At 43.8% G+C, this 19,095-nt stretch overlaps 1 protein-coding gene across 4 annotated transcripts in view; it reads right to left on the bottom strand.

Annotated features, from left to right (window-relative positions):
- Nucleotides 1-19,095, bottom strand: part of SGSM2 (small G protein signaling modulator 2) — a 171,594-nt gene that overhangs the window by 56,540 nt on the left and 95,959 nt on the right. For all 4 annotated transcript variants that reach the window (XM_085878954.1, XM_085878956.1, XM_085878955.1 and 1 more), the window contains 5 exons: nt 17,088-17,152; nt 16,842-16,981; nt 16,351-16,479; nt 16,007-16,177; nt 12,331-12,576 (listed from right to left, as the gene is read on the bottom strand). In XM_085878954.1, the coding sequence (XP_085735080.1) occupies nt 12,331-12,576; nt 16,007-16,177; nt 16,351-16,479; nt 16,842-16,981; nt 17,088-17,152 (751 nt within the window). The remainder of the gene's footprint in view (nt 1-12,330; nt 12,577-16,006; nt 16,178-16,350; nt 16,480-16,841; nt 16,982-17,087; nt 17,153-19,095) is intronic.

The following is a 19,095-nucleotide window of genomic DNA, read 5'->3' as shown; positions in this document are numbered from 1 at the left end:
CTCTCCGGTCTCGCCCGCCACTCCCCCCCCTGCTCTGTCTGCGATTTGTCCCCATCATATTTCCGCAGGGCACTCAAGGTCCTCCAATAAACCCCTTCTAGTAAAACTACCAAAATCACGAACTACTGCTCACCTTCACTCTTTCATTCCTCTTTTTCCCCACCTTTTGAATAAACTCCCTCACTCTGTTCAATCCCATTCTTCCCTCCAGGCCTTCAAAACAGCTGTTCACCACAATCTCTTATCGTCCCCCATCCAAATCCTCGATCTTCTCTACCCCGGTTAATCCATCCCAAACCCACCTCCTTCAAATTACCTGCTTTCCTTCATGAAAATCCCTGGAATGCACATCTTGTATACCCCGTGTTCCCCACCCCATCCCTCCCCCTTTCACAGATCTCCTCACGTCTCTGTTCCCCACCATTTTGTCCTTCCCACTTCTGCCCCTCTTGTCTCATGCCCCCCTTGCTGTGCGTTGTGTGTTAGCTCTCATACGAGTCTCGACAAGATGTACAAAAAACAAAAAAATCCTTGACTTTGCAAGAAGTCATGGACTTAGGGTGACTGGTTCGTGGTTTGAGCACCCACAGGCTCATCATTGGACTTGGTATTCCAACACTGGTGGTGTGGCAAAGGAGATTGACCATGTGCTTGTTGATGGTTGCTGGAGGATGATCCAGAACTGCAGGGTCGACCGGAGTGCTCAGTTCTTCAATACCGACCACAGACTTGTTGCAGCAACTCTGAAGTTGCACCTTAAATCCACGAGAATGGTACCATCCCAGCCTAGGAGGATGTTGGCAAGCTCAAGGATGAGAGGGTAGCTGAGGAGTTTGTGAACAGGCTGAGTGGATATTTGGGGGGTCTGGGTGTTTTGGGTGATCCTGAAGTGTTGTGGAGTGCCTTCAACACCACCATCCTTGATGTTGCCGGTGGATGTCTTGAAACTCACCATCGGGTGACGAAGAATTTTGTCTCTCAAGGGACACTGGATACCATTGACCAGGGTCGCAGGGCCAGGCTGAATGGCAGAGCTGAGCTGTTCAAGGAGCTGAGGCATAAAACTGTACGTGCACTAAGGGTGGACAAGGAGGCCTGTGTGCGAGGAATCTGTGAGGGGGTAGAGCATCACCTGTGGTCAATGATCCTTGTCCTGCATACAGGGGAATTTGTGCATTGCGTTCCTCTAAGCCTGTCCTTTGGTGCACTGCAGTTAGAGCAGAGGGTGAGGGGCTCTTGACAGAGGAGTCCAAAGTGAAGGCCCGCTGGGCCGGTTACTTTGAGTGGCTGTACCAGGCTGACCCACCAGCTGTTGAGTTGGATGTCAGGGGTGTTACTATCCCGATTGTTGCCCCTCCAATCAACTGTAAACTGCCTTCATTTGTGGAAACACAGGCTGCGGTGAACTGGTTGAAATGGGGTAAACTCCAGGGATCTGTGGCATCCATGCTGAACTTCTCAAGGCTGGTGGAAATGCTGCACTCGTGTCATTGCACGCAGTTCTCTGCTTTGCCTGGAACACAGGCATCATCCCAACTGACTGGAAGAGAGGCCTTGTTGTCCTTCTCTGGAAAGGGAAGGGTGATCACCAAGACTGCAAAAACTACTGAGGGGTGACGCTGCTCTCAGTGCCGGGCAAAGTCTTTGCTCGGATAATTCTTGATAGGGTTCGCCACCATCTGCTTAAGCACCGGCATCCAGAGTAGTCAGGCTTTCCGCCAAAGAGGTCAACGATTGACCGTATTCTTGCTCTGTACTATGGGTCCTCACCGAACGCAGACAAGAGTTTCGGCAGGGCCTGCTTGCAGCGTATGTTGATCTCTGTAAAGCGTTTGATTCATGAATCGGGATTCCCTCTGAAGGATTCTTGGTTTTCATGGAGTGCCACCAGTATTGATCAATCTGATGTCTGAACTATACTCTGGTACTGAGAGTGCTTTGAGATATGGCGATACCATCTCTGACATATTTTCAGTTGTTACTGAAGATCATCAGGGGTCTGTGCTGGCCCCCACACTTTTCACCACTTGTATGGACTGGATTCTGGGGAGGATGTCGGAGAGATCAAGCTGTGGTGCATCGTTTGGGAATGTCAAGACCTCTGACTTTGATTTCGCAGCTGATGCAGTCATCGTTGCAGAGACTCCAGATATCCTTTTGGCAGTCCTCGAGGTGCTGATTGAGGAGTCGGAGCTGCTGTGTTTATGAGTTTTGTGGGTCAAAACTAAGATCCAGGCTTTCAATGACATCTTGGATGCTGCTATCCTGTCTGTACCAGTTTGTGGCAAGGATGTTGAGGTCACGGAGGGATTCACTTACCTTGGCAGTGACATTCATGTCTCTGCGGGCTGTGAGCCAGAAGTCAACAGACGTCTCGGTCGGGCCTGGGAAGTCATGGATTCAATGTATCATCAGGTGTGGCACTGCCGGTATCTGTGTGGGAGGACGAAAATTAGAATCTTCACGTCCTTGGTGCTTCCAGTCTTGCTCTATGGATGTGAGACAAGGACTCTGACCAGGGATCTGAGATGGAGACTTAATTCCTTTGGTTCCAGGTTTCTTTGGAGAATCCTTGGCTATCGCTGGTCGGACTTTGTGTCCAACGAGCGGTTGCTGAGAGGGATTCAAATGAGATTTGTTCCCTGCGTAGTCCGTGAGCGTCAGCTGAGGCTGTATGAACATGTGGCTCATTTTCCTGACGCTGATCCTGCTCACCAGATTCTCTCAGCAAGGAAGCCTCATTAGTGGAGGAGGCCATTGGGCTGACAACGTGCTTCGTGGTTGCAGCAGGTTGATCAGCATCTCAAGGAGATGGGGATGGGCCAGGCATCTGCCTGGTGGATGGCCAGACGGAGGCCCTTGGAGTACCGATGGAAAGTGGACGCAGCGACGTGCTGCTCCAGTGCATGCTCCCATACCTGAACTGACCTGGCCTTCCATAACTTTTTGAGAAATGCTATATATATATATATCATTTTTGGCCCAATCTCTCAATGGTGAAGAATCACTTAAATAATTATTGTAGCTGGTTCCAGATCTTCACGAAGAGCGAACCAGTTCATCCTTGTCACATTCCCAACCTTTACACTAAATTTCATCCGAATCCGTCCACAACTTTTTCAGATATCCTGCACACAAACAAACAAACAAACAAACAAACAAACTAGCAGTCATAGACTGGTACTTACGAAATCGTCAACTTGACCTCTGACCTTGTCTAATAAAAGCTGTCTCTAGAGAAGGTAGCGACGCAAACCAGAAGTTTCTACGATGATTCTGTACCAAACTTCTCATAAACATCCGATTTTTATGAGAATTTCGACAACAGAGTGTTTAGCATACTTAACCGTTACCAAAATTGAAGACAGGATTGAAATTGACTTTAAAACGAGCGCGTAATGCCGTGTGTTACAATCCCCCTCATTAGCATAATCTTCAGTGAAGCCTCAGACACGACACCCGACATAAATGTCATAAAACATCCGATTTTACCAGAATTTCGACAACCGAGTGTTAAGCATACTTAACCGTTACCAAAAGTGAAAACAGAATTGTGATCCGAGTTAAAACAAACTCATAACGTCGACCGAAGCAAAAATCTCCATTTCTCCACGCAATTATTTAATATTATTTTATCAAAGCCACAAAACCGTAATATTCGGCCATCCACCAACAATCTTTACATAATCTGACGGCTTAGCGAGTCAGACATGTGACGATAACCTTCATTGGGATAAAAAAATGACAATAAACACCATCTTTATCAAAACACCGTCAGCGCGCTCACGCAAAACCTTTACGTGACTCAACGCCTCGTCTGCTCGAGCGCGCTGCACCACGTGACGAGCCGTGACAAGGCGAGTGAAATATTTTTTGATACAAGGCCATCTCCACTCATGGCTCGCAGACTTCCTCTCCTGTCGCAGTCAACGTGTGGCCCTAAATGGAGTTCTTTCATCCCCTCTTCCTGTGCAGGCTGGAGTTCCTCAAGGTAGCGTTCTGGGCCCTGTTCTTTTTCTGGTTTTCATCAATGATCTCTCGGACTCTCTGGAAAATCCTCTATTTCTCTTTGCCGATGACTCCACCCTCTGCCGTACCATCTGTCATCCCTCAGACCGGCAAGCAGCAGCTTCTTCGCTCACTGCAGATCTGGATAAAATCACAAACTGGTCCAACACGTGGAACATGTCTCAATCCAGACAAATCTCACACTCTCACTATGTCTCTTCGAAAGGACCGTTTACAAAACCCCCATCCACTTTCTCAACAATCCTCTGGAAGAAGTCTTTTCTTTCAAGCTTCTGGGTCTCACTATCTGCCATGACCTTTCCTGGGAAAGTCACATTTCCAACCTTGCCTCAAAAGCCAGTCGCCGACTGGGAATCCTCCGTCGTGCAAAGTCCTTCCTCGGCCCTCTTGAGCTCCTGACCACTTACAAAGCTTTTGTCCGTAGCCTGATGGAGTACTGCTCTCCCCTCTGGGCTGGTGCTCCTGCCTCCCACCTTTCTCGACTTCACGCTGTCGAAACCAGGGCTTTTAAGATCATTGGCATCTCCCGCAATGAAGCTGAGTCTTTGGGCCTCTCACTCAATCACCGCAGGTTGGTCGGTGGTCTTTCTGTCTTCTACCGACTCCTCTCCAGCCTTGCCCCCCCTGCTCTCTCTGTGATTTGTCCCAACCACATTTCCACAGGGCGCTCAAGGTCCGCCAACAACCCCCTTCTGGTAAAACTACCAAAATCACGAATCACTGCTCATCTTCACTCTTTCATTCCTCTTTTTCCCGCCTTTGGAATAAACTTCCTCACTCTATTCTTTCCCATTCTTCCCTCCAGGCTTTCAAAACAGCTGTTCACCACCACCTCTTATCTTCCCCCATCCAAATCCTCGATCTTTTCTACCCCGATAATCCACCCAAGCCCACTTCCTTCAATTCTCCTGCTTTCCTTCCTGAAAGTCCCTTTAATGTCCATCTTCCCCTCACCATGTTCCCCGTCCCATCCCCATCCCTCTCCCTTCCACAGTTCACCTGTGTCTGTTCCCCAATGTTTTGTCCCTTCCACTCCCGCCCCTCTTGTCTCATGCCTCCTTGCTGTGAGTTGTGTGTTAGCTCTCATACGAGCCTCGACCAAGGTATACAAAAAAAAAAAAAAAAAAAAAAAAAAAAAAATACAATCTTAAAACATCTCCAAAACATCCGATTTTTACAAGAATTTCGACAACCGAGTTTTAAGCCTCCTAAGCGATCGCAAAAACCGAAGACAAAATTAAAATCGAAGTAAAAACGAACTCGTAACGTCGACCGAAGCAAAAATACTCCATTTCTCCAGATGAATTTACGTAATTATGTTTGACCTCACTGTGACCTTGACCTTTGACCGATTTTGACCAAAATCTAATCAGCGCGAGCCATCACCCTCCTGAATCAAGTGGTGTAATTTGACATTGGTAGCTTCTTCCGTTCTCGAGTTATCGTGCCAACAAACACACACACACACACACACACACACACACACACACACACACACACACACACACACACACACACACACACACACACACACACACACACACACACACACACACACACACACACACACACACACACACAAGCAGTCATAGACTGTTACTCATGAAATCGTCAACTTGACCTCTGACCTTGTCTAATAAAAGCTGTCTCGAGAGAAGGTAGCGATGCAAACCAGAAGTTTCTACGATGATTTTGTACCAAACCATCAAAAATCGTAACGTCGACCGAAGCAAAAATCTCCATTTCTCCACGCAATGATTTAACATTATTTTATTAAAGTCACAAAACCATAATATTCGGCCATCCACCAACAATCTTTACATAATCCGACGGCTTAGCGAGTCAGGCATGCGACGATAATCTTTATTGGGATAAAAAATGAGTTTTAAACACTATCTTTATCGAAAACACCGTCAGCGCGCACACAGAAAACCTTTACGTGACTCAACGACACCTCTGCTCGAGCGCGCTGCAACACGTGATGAGCCGTGACGCGGCGAGTGAAATATTTTTTATACAATCTTAAAATTTCTCCAAAACATCCGATTTTTACCAGAATTTCGACAACCGAGTGTTAAGCATCCTTAGCGATCGCAAAAACCGAAGACAAAATTAAAATCAAAGTTAAAACGAACTCGTAACTTCGACCGAAGCAAAAATACTCCATTTCTCTACAGGAATTTATGGAATTATTTAATATTATTTTACAACACTGAAATTTTTAAAACAGCCGTAACTCGATGAATTGACACACAAATTCCGCCGAATTTACCTCGATCTTCCAAACTCACGCTCCGTCAACAATACCTGTGGTAACTTTTCTCGAGTTATTATGTTTTGGATGTTTGACCTCACCGTGACCTTGACCTTTGACCGATTTTGACCAAAATCTAATGAGCGCTAGCCATCACCCTCCTGAATCACGTGGTGTAATTTGACATTGGTAGCTTCTTCCGTTCCTGAGTTATCGTGCCTACAAACAAACACACAAACACACAAACAGAGGACGGAAGTGATCAATATACTTACGAAATCTTTAGATTTCGTAAGTAACAAAAAAAGACATCGTGCAGAGCATGATACTTGCAAAATCCTTCCCCCTCTCCAAAGGTTGCCATGGGTACATCAAATTGACCATTTCATGAAGATTAAAATTGACAATCTTAATCAAAGTTCAGGTCAATCGGATGAAAATTGACGATTTTTCAGATGGAATTTAATGATTTTAGGAGTTTCAGCATGAGTTGACCTTTGACCTTTTGACCTCAAAAATAATTGCTTTCTCAATTCAGTGATCGACTTTGCAATTGCTGTTTAATTTTCAATTCAATCAGATGAAAAATGCCGATTTTAGAAATATGACCTCAAGATGACCTTTGACCTTCGACCTTAAAATCAATTGGCTTCTCATTTGAGACTACCTCCACAACTTGGTAAAGTTTCATGACGATCGGTTTCAAATTGTGAGCTGTAGGCGATTGACAAACAGACAGACAGACAGACAGACAGACAGACAGACAGACAGACAGACAGACAGACAGACAGACAGAATAAGAAAATCGACTGACCAATATAATGGAAAAAATATCCGATTTTGTAAGTAACAAACAGACAGGCAGGGGTGAAAACATAACGTTCGCCCCCTTTTTGTGATGGAGTTTGTCTGCACATATATGTTCCACTAAATCTAAAAATAAGCGCATACGCTTATTTTCCAGATTCTGCTGTGTTGCACTTTAATTCACAACATCATGTTGTTGTAAATATGGTACTATAAAGTACTAAAGTAGTAATAATCTGAAAGTACTATAATTACAACTACAACATTGTTTTAATAGTACAACTAAAACATAATGGTAAAAACGAAAGTGCCATTTTACAACTACAAAGTCAATGATTATCTCTTGTTTTTTTCTTTACCTTTCCTTCTCATAAGCTACCAAGCTTTGTTCATTTCCCTTTTTAGGTCATCTCTTCGAGCATGACCTAATAATATGGGTGTCGATGTCCTTCGATCCGTCCGTTCACAATGAAGTTGAAGCGGGAGATCTGGTCATTAGTGATCCTGATAGAGGTTGATGAGACGTACACGATGGTATGACTTTCAAGGTCACCGAAGGTCAAGGTCAAGGTCACGAGGCCTTTGAAGTTGCGAAAATGACGATTTTAAAATTCTATCTCCTCCGCCATTTCTCAAGCGATCTTGAATTTGATTGTAGCAAATGAATCTATGGGACAATATCTAAATTTTGATCGGGCCGGATTTTCGATATTCGCTTTCGTTTTCATGTCACGTGACTTCAAAGTTGGCAAAAAATGCGAAAATGACGATTTTCAAAATCTATCTCCTCCTACATTTCTCAAGCAACCTTGAATTTGATTGTGGCATATGAATCTATGGGACAATATCTAAATTTTGTCAGGCCGGATTTTCGATATTCGCTTTCGTTTTCGTGTCACGTGACTTCAAAGTTGGCAAAAAAATGCGAAAATGACGATTTTCAAAATCTATCTCCTCCTACATTTCTCAAGCAATCTTGAATTTGATTGTGGCATACGAATCTATGGGACAATATCTAAATTTGGTCGGGCCGGATTTTCGATATTCGCTTTCGTTTTCGTGTCACGTGACATCAAAGTTGGCAAAAAATGCGAAAATGACGATTTTCAAAATCTATCTTCTCATACATTTCTCAAGCAATCTTGAATTCGATTGTGGCATATGAATCTATGGGACAATATCTAAATTTGGTCAGGCCGTATTTTCGATATTCGCTTTCGTTTTCGCGTCATGTGACTTCAAAGTTTGCAAAAACTGCCCTACCTTCAGGAGGCTATATATTCTCTATTGGGCATGGTAAAAGTTAGTGAATGGTGTCATTGCAGAGCAGCTGACCTTGTATATTATATTTATACATTTTCCACCGAAAGTGCAAAAGTTTCAAAACCCGAAATGTAAACATCGGCATTTATTTTCAAAATATAATTTCGTGCACGCGCACAAAAATGCCGAGTCATCTTTAACCAAACTGCGCAGTTCGAGTTGCGCAGTGGAGCTGCGCAGTAGTCTTCGGTCATAACTGAACATTGAGAACTTGTGGTATTATTTCTCGCAAAGATGACCGTCACTCCCGCACGGGGGTAATTTTTATGATACTCCTTTCCATCATTTGTAAAGCCTTCCTCAACCCTTGATCTCATCCCACTTGGGGGTATGAATGTTGAACACTTCATAACACGTTTTTTAAACAAACATCATAAGCTCGTGAAGGAGCTGAATGATAAAGGGCAGCAGGTAACTTTGTATAATATCATACATTATATTTCCTATGCTTTGTTTTCTTGTTATTGAATCATGACTTGTATTATATTGTTGCGGTTCTTCGAACCGCATGCATACAACAGATAGGTGTCCCGAGACAGTTATGCCATTAATATATGTGCAGATAGACCCCTTCCTTTTGTTTAGTGGGAAAACAAGGGAGTGCATTGCAATGGTCTAATAGTTAGGATTATTAAATCATTTCCCATTTTATTTTATCCTCACTCTTTTTGTTTTCTTCTCTGAGGTAAATCTGCCTGCTTGCCCCTCGTCTCGTCTACGATAACCGTGCATCAACGTCTACCCGAAAGCAGACATGTGCGGTGAGTCACGTACGCTTTGGCAGCAAGGTGGGCAGGCTGCACCAGCGTCTGCCCGAAACCCGGCCCAGGCTGACGGACCATGTGAGGGGTCGGAGCCAGTCGGAGCACCCGACTCGGGTGATGACGTTGGATTCGGCATGGCCCCTCCCTCGAGCTTCGGGTTCTATAAAAGACGGAGAAATTCCTCCGTCTAGAGAAGTGCAAGTGTGTTTGGTGTGGGTGTTTTCACGCGGAGTGTTCCTGCTTCTCAACTCCGCCCATGTCTCGCCTCGATGGCCCGCCTCCTGTTCCTCATCTCCGCCCACACAACCTCGATGAATCACCTCCTGCTTCTCAACTCCACCTACCTGGTCCCGCCTACTGCTCCACCCTCGCCCTCTGGACTTCGCCCTTCTCCACTCAAGCTCCTCCTTCAGAACACGATCTCCACACGTGCGCTTGTGGCCAGAACAACGCGACTATTGTCGGGTACCGTACCATGGAGCATCCCTCCCCCGAAACGCCCAGGTACCGAAAGCTATAACCTCAACTCCCCTCCCTCCCTGGCTGCAAAAGTCCCTTTTCATTGGGGTTTCTTTTTCTGTGTGTGTCTGAGTGTGCTGGCACCTGTCTGTTAAGTAAGCCTGTAAAAGATCCTTATTGTTACCTTCGCAAACTTCGTTTGACGAAGGTATTGTATTGACCCCTGTGTATTTATTTATTTGTAAATATGTGTGCGGACAACATTGCGCAAAAACTGCTGGACCAATTTGCATGAAATTTTCAGAGATGATGTGCAGTTACTCAAGGACGCCAGGCAAAGCTTTTGGGAGCAATCGGATTAAAGGTCAAGGTCACGGTCACGAAAAGGTCAGAATCGTATTTTCGTCATAACGCGGTCAATTTTTATCCGAACGAGATAAAACCAACACCAAAATGTTCATTACTCAATTCTACATTCTAAGCTATGCCACATGAAAGTGTGGCGTAATTACCCTAGGTAGCGGTTGGGGGTCAAAGGTCAAGGGGGTCACCACAAAGCATTTTTCATTGGGCAGCGTCGTGGACAACATTACGCAAAAAACACTTAGCAGATTGTCATGAAATTTTGTGGACTTGTTTGACATCATGAGAGGACAAATAGATTAGATTTTGGGAGCGATCAAATCAAAGGTCAAGGTCAAGGTCACAAAAAGGTTAAAATACGTTATTTTGCAATTAAAGTGTCAATTTTGTTCCGATTTACATCGAATTAAGTCCAAAATGTTCAGTATTCAAATCCCGATCCACTGATATAGCGTATGGTATAGTGTTTGCAACCCTAGTTAGTCTGTGGAAGTCAGAGGTCAAGGGGGTCACCAAAATGGAGTTTTTGATTGGGAAGCGTTGTGGACAACATTACACAAAAACCACTTTGCAGATTGTCATGAAATTTTGTGGATGTGTTTGGCATCACGAGAGGACAAATCGATTAGATTTTGGGAGCGATCGGATCAAAGGTTAAGGTCAAGGTCACAAAAAGGTCAAAATCGTTTTTTCGCGATTAAATTGTCAATTTTGTTTTGATTTACAGCAAATTAACTCCAAAATGTTCAAAATTAAATTCCCCATCCTCTAATATGACACATGGTATAGTACCTTTGTCACCCAAGGCAGCGGTTGGGGGTCAAAGGTCAAGGGGGTCACACAAATTCACATTTATATCGGAAAGCGTTGTGGACAACTTAACGCAAAAAAAAACAAAACGCAGAGGCTTTAATTGTTTTGGATTTGTTTGGCATCATGAAAGGACAAATCCATAAGATTTTGGGAGCGATCGGATCAAAGGTCAAGGTCACAAAAAGGTCAACATCGTTTTTTTCTTGATGAAAACGGTTAATATGTTTCCGATTTACATGAAATTAACTCCAAATTGTTCAGTGTTCAATTCCCCATCTTCTGAAATGACACAAGGTATAGTACTATTGTCACCCTAAGTAGCGGTTGTGGGTCAAAGGTCATGGGGGTCACGAAATGCATATTTGTATTGAGATGCGTTGTGGACAACTTAATACAAAGGTAATAACTTGAATATATATAAATACAACAAATTTTCATTAAGGAGACTTGGTATAGTTTGATATGCACATAGCTTCGCTCATGGTTTAGTAAAAGGAGTTTTACTTTCTTGTTTAATTAGACGCCAATTAAAATGACGTTTTTGTCCTCGCTCGGATTTGAAAACATTATCTACTTGATCCAGGTCGTGTCTGCGTGGTCAGTGACATTCGACCGAATCCGAACCTACATGCTACAGAGTTCGGCACTCAGGACAACGAATCACCTAAAATTGTCATAATCGTAATAGTTCTAATAACAAAATCCTTTCACAAAATCCGGATCATGGACTTTAAATTTGCGAAATTCCCGAGCAGATTTAGTGGAATTTTAGTTCCTCATTTCACTCTCATGCCATGTTCAAACTCGTGGCTTTGGCGAAGGTATGCGCTCTACGAGTGCCCGTTCTAGTTTTATTACTGTTAATAATCTCGCGTCAAGTCTGCACTGTGTCTGCTTTAGTAAGTTGCTTGTATTATTGCCGCACCTTACACCTCTCTCCTCTTTCCCTGCGTTACATACCCAATAAATCTTTGTCGTACCACATACTTTTCCTCGCTTGCTTGTTAATAAATAATTGTCATTAAGAATGTTCCCAGCTCGCCTTTGTCTTTTCTCTCACTGGTCCAGCATGGTTCGAATCTAAGTTTAGCAGGGTCTTTATTCCCAACGATCCGTTCCTTCGAGCCGGTACGTCCTTGGCAGTGTCGCTCAGCTGCATCCGATCCGGAGAGGTGATCTGATCTGGTTCGGACAAGGCATACCGAGGGCGTGGTTCCCCAGTAATCAAACCACGTGGTTAATTAGGTAACCCGATTCCATAGACGGGAGGACTCTAGGTCACACGGTTGAGTTATTGGCGTCCACGGTCGGCTAAGCGACCCGCCGCGTCACGGAATTATCCGTGAGCGACGGCTTACAATTCTGGGGAGTCTGGTGGGAATCAACGCAGCTTCCCCCACCTAGTGATCTTCTCACCAGACCCCGCCGGCCCGCAACAATATTTTATGTAATAACATGAAGGTTACAGATCTTCAACAAGTCTTCAATCATATTAAATAAAAGGAAAACAATACATACCGAGAAAGCTGCCAAGGGCTGTGTTGTTTCCAATGAGACCTTCTGGGAAGTCTGCCGTTGAACATCCCCAACGCCACCGCAATGTTGGTTATCTTCAACCAACTCAACCTGGACATTGGCATTAATGGCATCAAGGTTAACAGGAACCTGCTCAGGCTCTGAGATTTCCAGGCTGACTTGCCCAGAGCCAGATCCGAGATCCATGGATGCAGAAGTAGGTTCCGGGTCCTCAGTCGATTCAAACACCTAGAAAACCGTGAAGGAAACGTTCTGTTTTCATGGAAGGAAAATGTAAACTCCCAACTGCTCTCCCCCTTCTTTCCTTCATCAATTTAATATTATGGTCAACCCTTTGAACCCTGGTGGCTGTTTTACCACCCGCTATTCAAACCTCCATATACTCGAGCGGTCGGATTTTTCTCCAGGGAGTTCAGGGTGGGGGAACCGAAAGTCTAAGGAACTCAGGTTTCAAAGGGTTAATGATGGCTATGATACCAATCTGACATCCCTTTGTTGAGACCAATAATTATAATAACGTTCGACAATATACGACGAGAATAAGATGATGATGACTGTGATGACAAATGTAATTATGAAAACAGAATCTAAGCACTGCTCATGAAGGCTCAAAACTCTGTGCTGCCCCTTCAAAAGGTGAGTGGTAGGGGGAGTGTGGATCAAGTGCATATTTGTTGGAAGAAAACAAATTATGAGGAAGAAAAAGGATGATTATGATATTTGTTCGAATGGATCAAGTTTTGTGGCATTATTTTGTTGTGTCTCTGGAAGTAGGATTTTGTGGAGAGCTGTAGCCTGGTGTTGGCTTAGTAGTGAGGGTGGCTGGCTTGGGATCTTAGGGTCCTGAGTTTGAGCCCTGTTGGTGACTGAATTAACACTAGGTGGGGTTGACTCAGCCTGTCATCCTTCTGAGGTCGGTGAAATGAGTGCCATTGTACTGGTATAAGGGCACAGCATCAGCGGTATAGTCGTGCCCCAACAAAATGATAGCTACACGGCAGCCAAGCTGCAAGAAGAAGAAGAAGAAGAAGAAGAAGAAGAAGAAGAAGAAGAAGAAGAAGAAGAAGAAGAAGAAGAAGAAGAAGAAGAAGAAGAAGAAGAAGAAGAAGAAGAAGAAGAAGAAGAAGAAGAAGAAGAAGAAGAAGAAGAAGAAGAAGAAGAAGAAGAAGAAGAAGAAGAAGAAGAAGAAGAAGAAGAAGAAGAAGAAGAAGAAGAAGAAGAAGAAGAGCCATCGGGGCACCGTGGGCCAAAACAGGAGCCCTTTTTGTTGGCTGCAGGATGTTGATGATGTAGCTCGTGGGATTCCTTTTAAAAATCAAAAGGCTCACAGATATCATGAATGATGGAGAGGATGATACCCTGGCTGCAATTGTTGGGAGGTATTTGGCAAAACTTCATGACATTATTGAGGCCAGCGTCATCGAAAGAAAAAGGTAGAAAAATCGGTGGGATGTCTCTCCCAACATGGGGGATTTGCTTCCTGTTGATGAAATGCATGGAGAGGGTTTGAGGAAACCTGATGTTCTTACAGGTATGACCTCTAGGTTCTTGCAGTAGAGTTTGGACAACTTTTTTCAGCAAGCTGGAGAGATGATTTAGTAGTTATTTTACACTATTGATGAGGGAAAAGAGGGGAAGGGGGTTAACCATCCACAACCATGCATGTCATAAAGTGACCTAAATATATAAATAAATACAGTAGGTTAGCTGCGAATAATCAATAATGAGATGTTCATCAACTGGTAATGATGAGGGAACAGAGTTGAGCAACCTCAGGTTAGGTCAGGTATGGGAGCGTGCGCAGGAACAGCGCGTTACTGCGTCCACTTTCCACCAGTACTCCAAGGGCCTCCGTCTGGCCATCCCCCAGGCAGATGCCTGGCCCATCCCCATCTCCTTGAGATGCTGATCAACCTGCTGTAACCACGAGGCACGTGGTTGGCCCATTGGCCTCCTCCACTCACGAGGCTCCCTCGGTGAGAGAATCTGGTGAGCAGGATCAGCGTCAGGAAAACGAGCCACATGTCCATACAGCCGCAACTGATGCTCATGGACTAAGCAGGTAACAAACCTCATTTGAGTCTCTCTCAGCAACCGCTCGTTGGACACAAAGTCCGACAAGCGATAGCCAAGTTTTCTCTGAAGAGACCTGGTACCAAAGGAATTAAGTCTCCGTCTCAGATCCCTGGTCAGAGTCCAAGTCTCGCATCCATAGAGCAAGACTGGAAGCACCAAGGATCTGAAGACTCAGATTTTCATCCTCCTGCACAGGTACCGGCAGCACCACATCCCATGATCGAGTGAATCCATGACTCCCCAGGCCTGACCCAGACATCTGTTGACCTCCGGTTCACAGCCAGCAGAGACATGAGTATCACTGCCAAGGTAAGTGAATCTCTCCGTGACTTCAACATCTTTGCCACATAAATCTTCGTACAGATTGGATAGTAGTGTCCAAGATGTCATTGAAAGCCTTAGTCTTAGTTTTGACACAGGAAACCTATAATCCCAGCAGCTCCGACTCCTCATTCAGCACCTCGAGGGCCCCCAAAAGGATATCTAGAGTCTCCGCAAAGATGACTGCATCATCTGCCAAATCAAGGTCAGAGATCTTGACATTACCAAATGGTGCACTGCAGCGATGCACCCAAACGAGCAACCTCAATAAATTGTAATTAACCAATGACATATGTAAAACGTGTTTGGGCTTGTGCAGGAGGTGATGGAAATGTGGAATGGTCATGTTTTGCTTGTTTGTACTTTCCATGAACAGCTGAAGTGGGTGTCGTTAGTGAATATATTTAGGGATTGTCATGTCTCGGTCCTATCATGACGGTATCTTTGTGGTTCCTTTTGGCATAATCCATGGAGTGTCCTTGGATGTTTGAGGAAGATTTAGAGAAGCTAAACAGAGCATATTGTGAATAGTGCACCAGTAATTAAGCAGTAGATAATATAATCTTCAACCGTTCTATTGATTTTAAGTCATGTGCTTCCTTCTATCGTATTTCTGGGGTTTAAGTCCTTTCTGGTGTCAATTCATCCCATTCCCCACATTGCTAAGATGAGGTGCCTAAAGCAGAATCAATGCGGGGACTGTCGAGTGGCTGAGTTTAAGTGTGTTTAATTGGAGAGGTGGCCAAAGCACTGCTTTTGGGGCCTGTCCCTTTTGCAAAGAAAGGTAAGAGTAAGTGAGAGAAATAAGAAGAGGTGAAGTCACTACATGGGTCAGTGGTTGTTGGTGGGTGTATTTAGCAGTGAGATCAGTGGAAACTCAAACACAGCAGGCAGATTTGTCAGCTCAACCTGGTTTCTCCATTTTTGAAGGTAGTAGTTCTCATTTTCAATAAAAATCAATGCATTATTTGCAGCAGAGGTGGTTGAATCAGCAGCATTTCAGGAAGGATTGCCATAATTGTGTGAGCAATGGGAAAGCACCTTAGTTGGTCTGATTGCACTGTAGGCCATGAGTTATAGTGTTTTTTGGTCTATGTGCTAGGATATAGCTATCATGTACAGAGACAGAGACTTGGACAGAAGGTTGGCGACATATGGGTGACAATGGCAAGTGATGTATTCAAGGATGTGGCGTGCATATGGAGCCCTGTTGCTCACAAATTCCACTCAAATACACCAGGCAGAGAAAAAGAGCCATTACCTCACTACTGACACTCGAGTTCAACGTGCTCTGCGTCTGTCCCAAGCTTCCCAATGACGAGTGTCCTGCATGTCCATTGCCATTCTTCGTACCACGTTGCTGCACTGCTGCCTTGCACATATGCCACTCTGCCAGCAGTGCCTGGTAACGCTCACGCGTTTCTGCATCCACCTGCAGTAAGCAACAGGCATTTTCACGACAGTATAGAGGAGCTCAATGTCCAATTAAAAAAAACAAGTTCGAAAATTAGCCTCCGTCTTTTTGTGACCTGCAACAACACCTATTGTATCAGAAATTTTTATTAGACAACTAAAAAACAGGATTAGTGTGGTAAAAACATGCACCGTGTCACGTTCACCGCAACTCATTCCAAAGCGGTAATGACGGAGAAGGTAAGGCCAGACGTATCGTCTCACACACTGCTCCACTCCACCATAATACACCCGTTGAAAAAGCTCACTTTCGCTCAAGTTCTACGATGAAAAGGCATGATCATGAGGCAAGTGCTCAGATGGGAACACCAAATGGGCCAACTTTGATTAAACATGTGCATAATTTACACTGCCATCCATTTTGCTAACTGGAAGTGTTTCGAAAGGAATAATTTTTAACACAGAAAGGTTTGACATTAAACTATTATGTTCTAAGTTACTTTAAAGATGAAACTAAAAGTTCAAATAAATATGCATATCGGGGACAACAAAATACTTGTCTCTTAGAAGGTGAGTATGTCGGCCTGCATTGGTGGACGAGGAAAACAATGGATTTTATCAACTAAAAGTTGTTGAAACTAAAAGTCCCACTTGCCTAACTCTAATCCAAATACATTACATACCAGAAAGCCTGCTTTCCAGGACTCCCAGGCATTGGCGGTGATGCCTTCAGAGTCGCCAGGGTTTGGCGATAGAGGACTTGGCTGCACCAGTGCAGAAAGGTGTGTCCGAACGGTGGACAAGTGTTTGCAGTAGGCGAGCCCTACCAGTGAAAGAGGGAGAACAAGTGGTAAAGACAATGTTATACCCATATAGTGAAGTGCTTCAGGATAAGGTTCTGCAGACGTTTATGATGCCGCGAAACCCACAGCCAAAGAAAGCTCGTGACAAAATCTGCTTCTGCATGTTCTCACAAAGGCTCTTCAGAGGCATTCTGCGAGGAATAATGGCAACAGGAAATCAGCAACAAGAAATCAATTGTTTGTTTACTGGTGCCAATATGTAACAAACCTACATTCATCTTGGAAAATATCTGGACTCGGGATGACACTTTAAAATAGAGGATAAAAGTCTCATCTCTGCTATTCTGAGCATGAAGTCATTTTCTCATAATGTAATGAGACAAGAATAATATTAATGTAATGCCGAAATTAATAACGGAGATAAAAAAAAAATTAAAGCTCACTCGCAAGGTGAAATGTAACAGTATATCTTGATAATTGTAATAAAATACTGGGTTACAGCATTACTGGGTTCACAAACATTGTGCTCCAACAGCCTGTGGCTATTGATTCGTTTTCTGATTCATGTTCCGATTTGTGTTCAAAATATAACATTCAATTTAAATTAAATTAAGACAAACACATTGACAAAGTAAACCAATTGCTTTACCCCACTTTTCGCTTCGTGTGCGCAGAGTAAAAATGAATCACGAATATAAAAAAAGGTCAAAGGCCATTATCAACCCAGTGGGTCGGACTCAGCAAATAGTTTATTTTGCAACACATTCAACCGCTATGAGAGAAAGGCTAGTTGGATAAATGGATATTTAAACTCAGCCAACTATGCGGAAGTACCCGCACATATTCAGGGAGATAAGTTGATAATAGCGAATCCGCGAAGAGCAGGGCTTTGTTCCAATGGGAAAAGGGGGGATAGGTTCCCGGTGGTTAGTGATTTATGAGAAAAATTATTTTTTAATCCCGTGAAAATTCCCATGAAAAACCGTAAATACATACGCATAAAACTGCGTAAACGCAAAAAAAATTTAAGCGTGAAAAAATTGAAAATACCGCCGCCAAAAACTGCAAATACGCAAAGCACAGGGTCACGAATGTAGAAGCAGGTCACATTTTATAAACTGAATATTTGGGGTCCGCGAATAGCGATCCATGAATAACGATGTCTGACAGTATTTGCGAGTGTGTAAATACACTTCAAATGCCATACACCATAGTTCATTCGATATAAATGTGTAAAGTGTCGTCCATACATGTGCCATCTCAGTCCTCAGACCAAGCACATTTCACCGCTCACTACATAAATGCTCAGCAACCTGTGCTCGCTATACCCACGTCACCTCACTTGGGACATGCTCAGCCGATAGGAGAATATAAACAAATCTAAACATTCATTTTAAGTTCTCTCAGCAGGCACAAACTCAAACCAAAGACTTAAATTCTGTGAATGCTAATTTTTCCTTTGAATGATACACTATGCAAGTGCAGTATCAATTACATGAGTCTGGATTCACAAGTTCAGTGTCTGATAGTGGCATACCCTAAAACTACTGACATTTATTAAGGATCCAGCACCAACAAGAGCAATAATAACTAGAGAGGTCATAGAACATCCTGCCTTGCGCAGTTTGGAGAAAAAGGACTTGGGAAGGTTCTTTTCACCTCTTGCTCTGTGTTTCCAAGCAAGATCTATATTAGCTTTGTTCATGAACTTTGAATAACAGGTGCGATAGTAACCACACAAAGCAAGCGGATAAAACGGAGCAGTCGAAAACTGAACCTTCTGCCAACTCTTCTCAGAGAAACTGTCGATTTTGGAACGAACTTACATCACCACCATGCCCCAACAGAAAAAAGATGCATTAAACAGACATATCTTTTGGACAAAGTTAGCTCATGCATTGTTATGAATCCATGCATCGCTGGGCACCACCATTTTGTCTGAATCTCGATATCCCCCCGCTCTGCGAGTGCGAGCGGAAAATTTCATTGGTCGAGAGGGCGTACCATTTTGCCAAATTAGAGCTAAACTGAAGATGTTTGGAAGGGCCAACAAGGTGATTTGTGTTCTACATTGTTCAAAATATATAATTCAGTTGAAAGAAATAAAGTGTTAAAGGCTGTTGAAAAAAGAAAA

Source organism: Eptatretus burgeri, chromosome 4, assembly GCF_056783735.1.
Source record: "Eptatretus burgeri isolate ZD-2024b chromosome 4, Ebu_testis_v1, whole genome shotgun sequence".
NCBI lineage: Eukaryota > Metazoa > Chordata > Myxini > Myxiniformes > Myxinidae > Eptatretus > Eptatretus burgeri.
The sequence above is the reverse complement of the archived record's forward strand: the minus strand, read 5'-3'. Positions and strand labels throughout refer to the sequence as shown.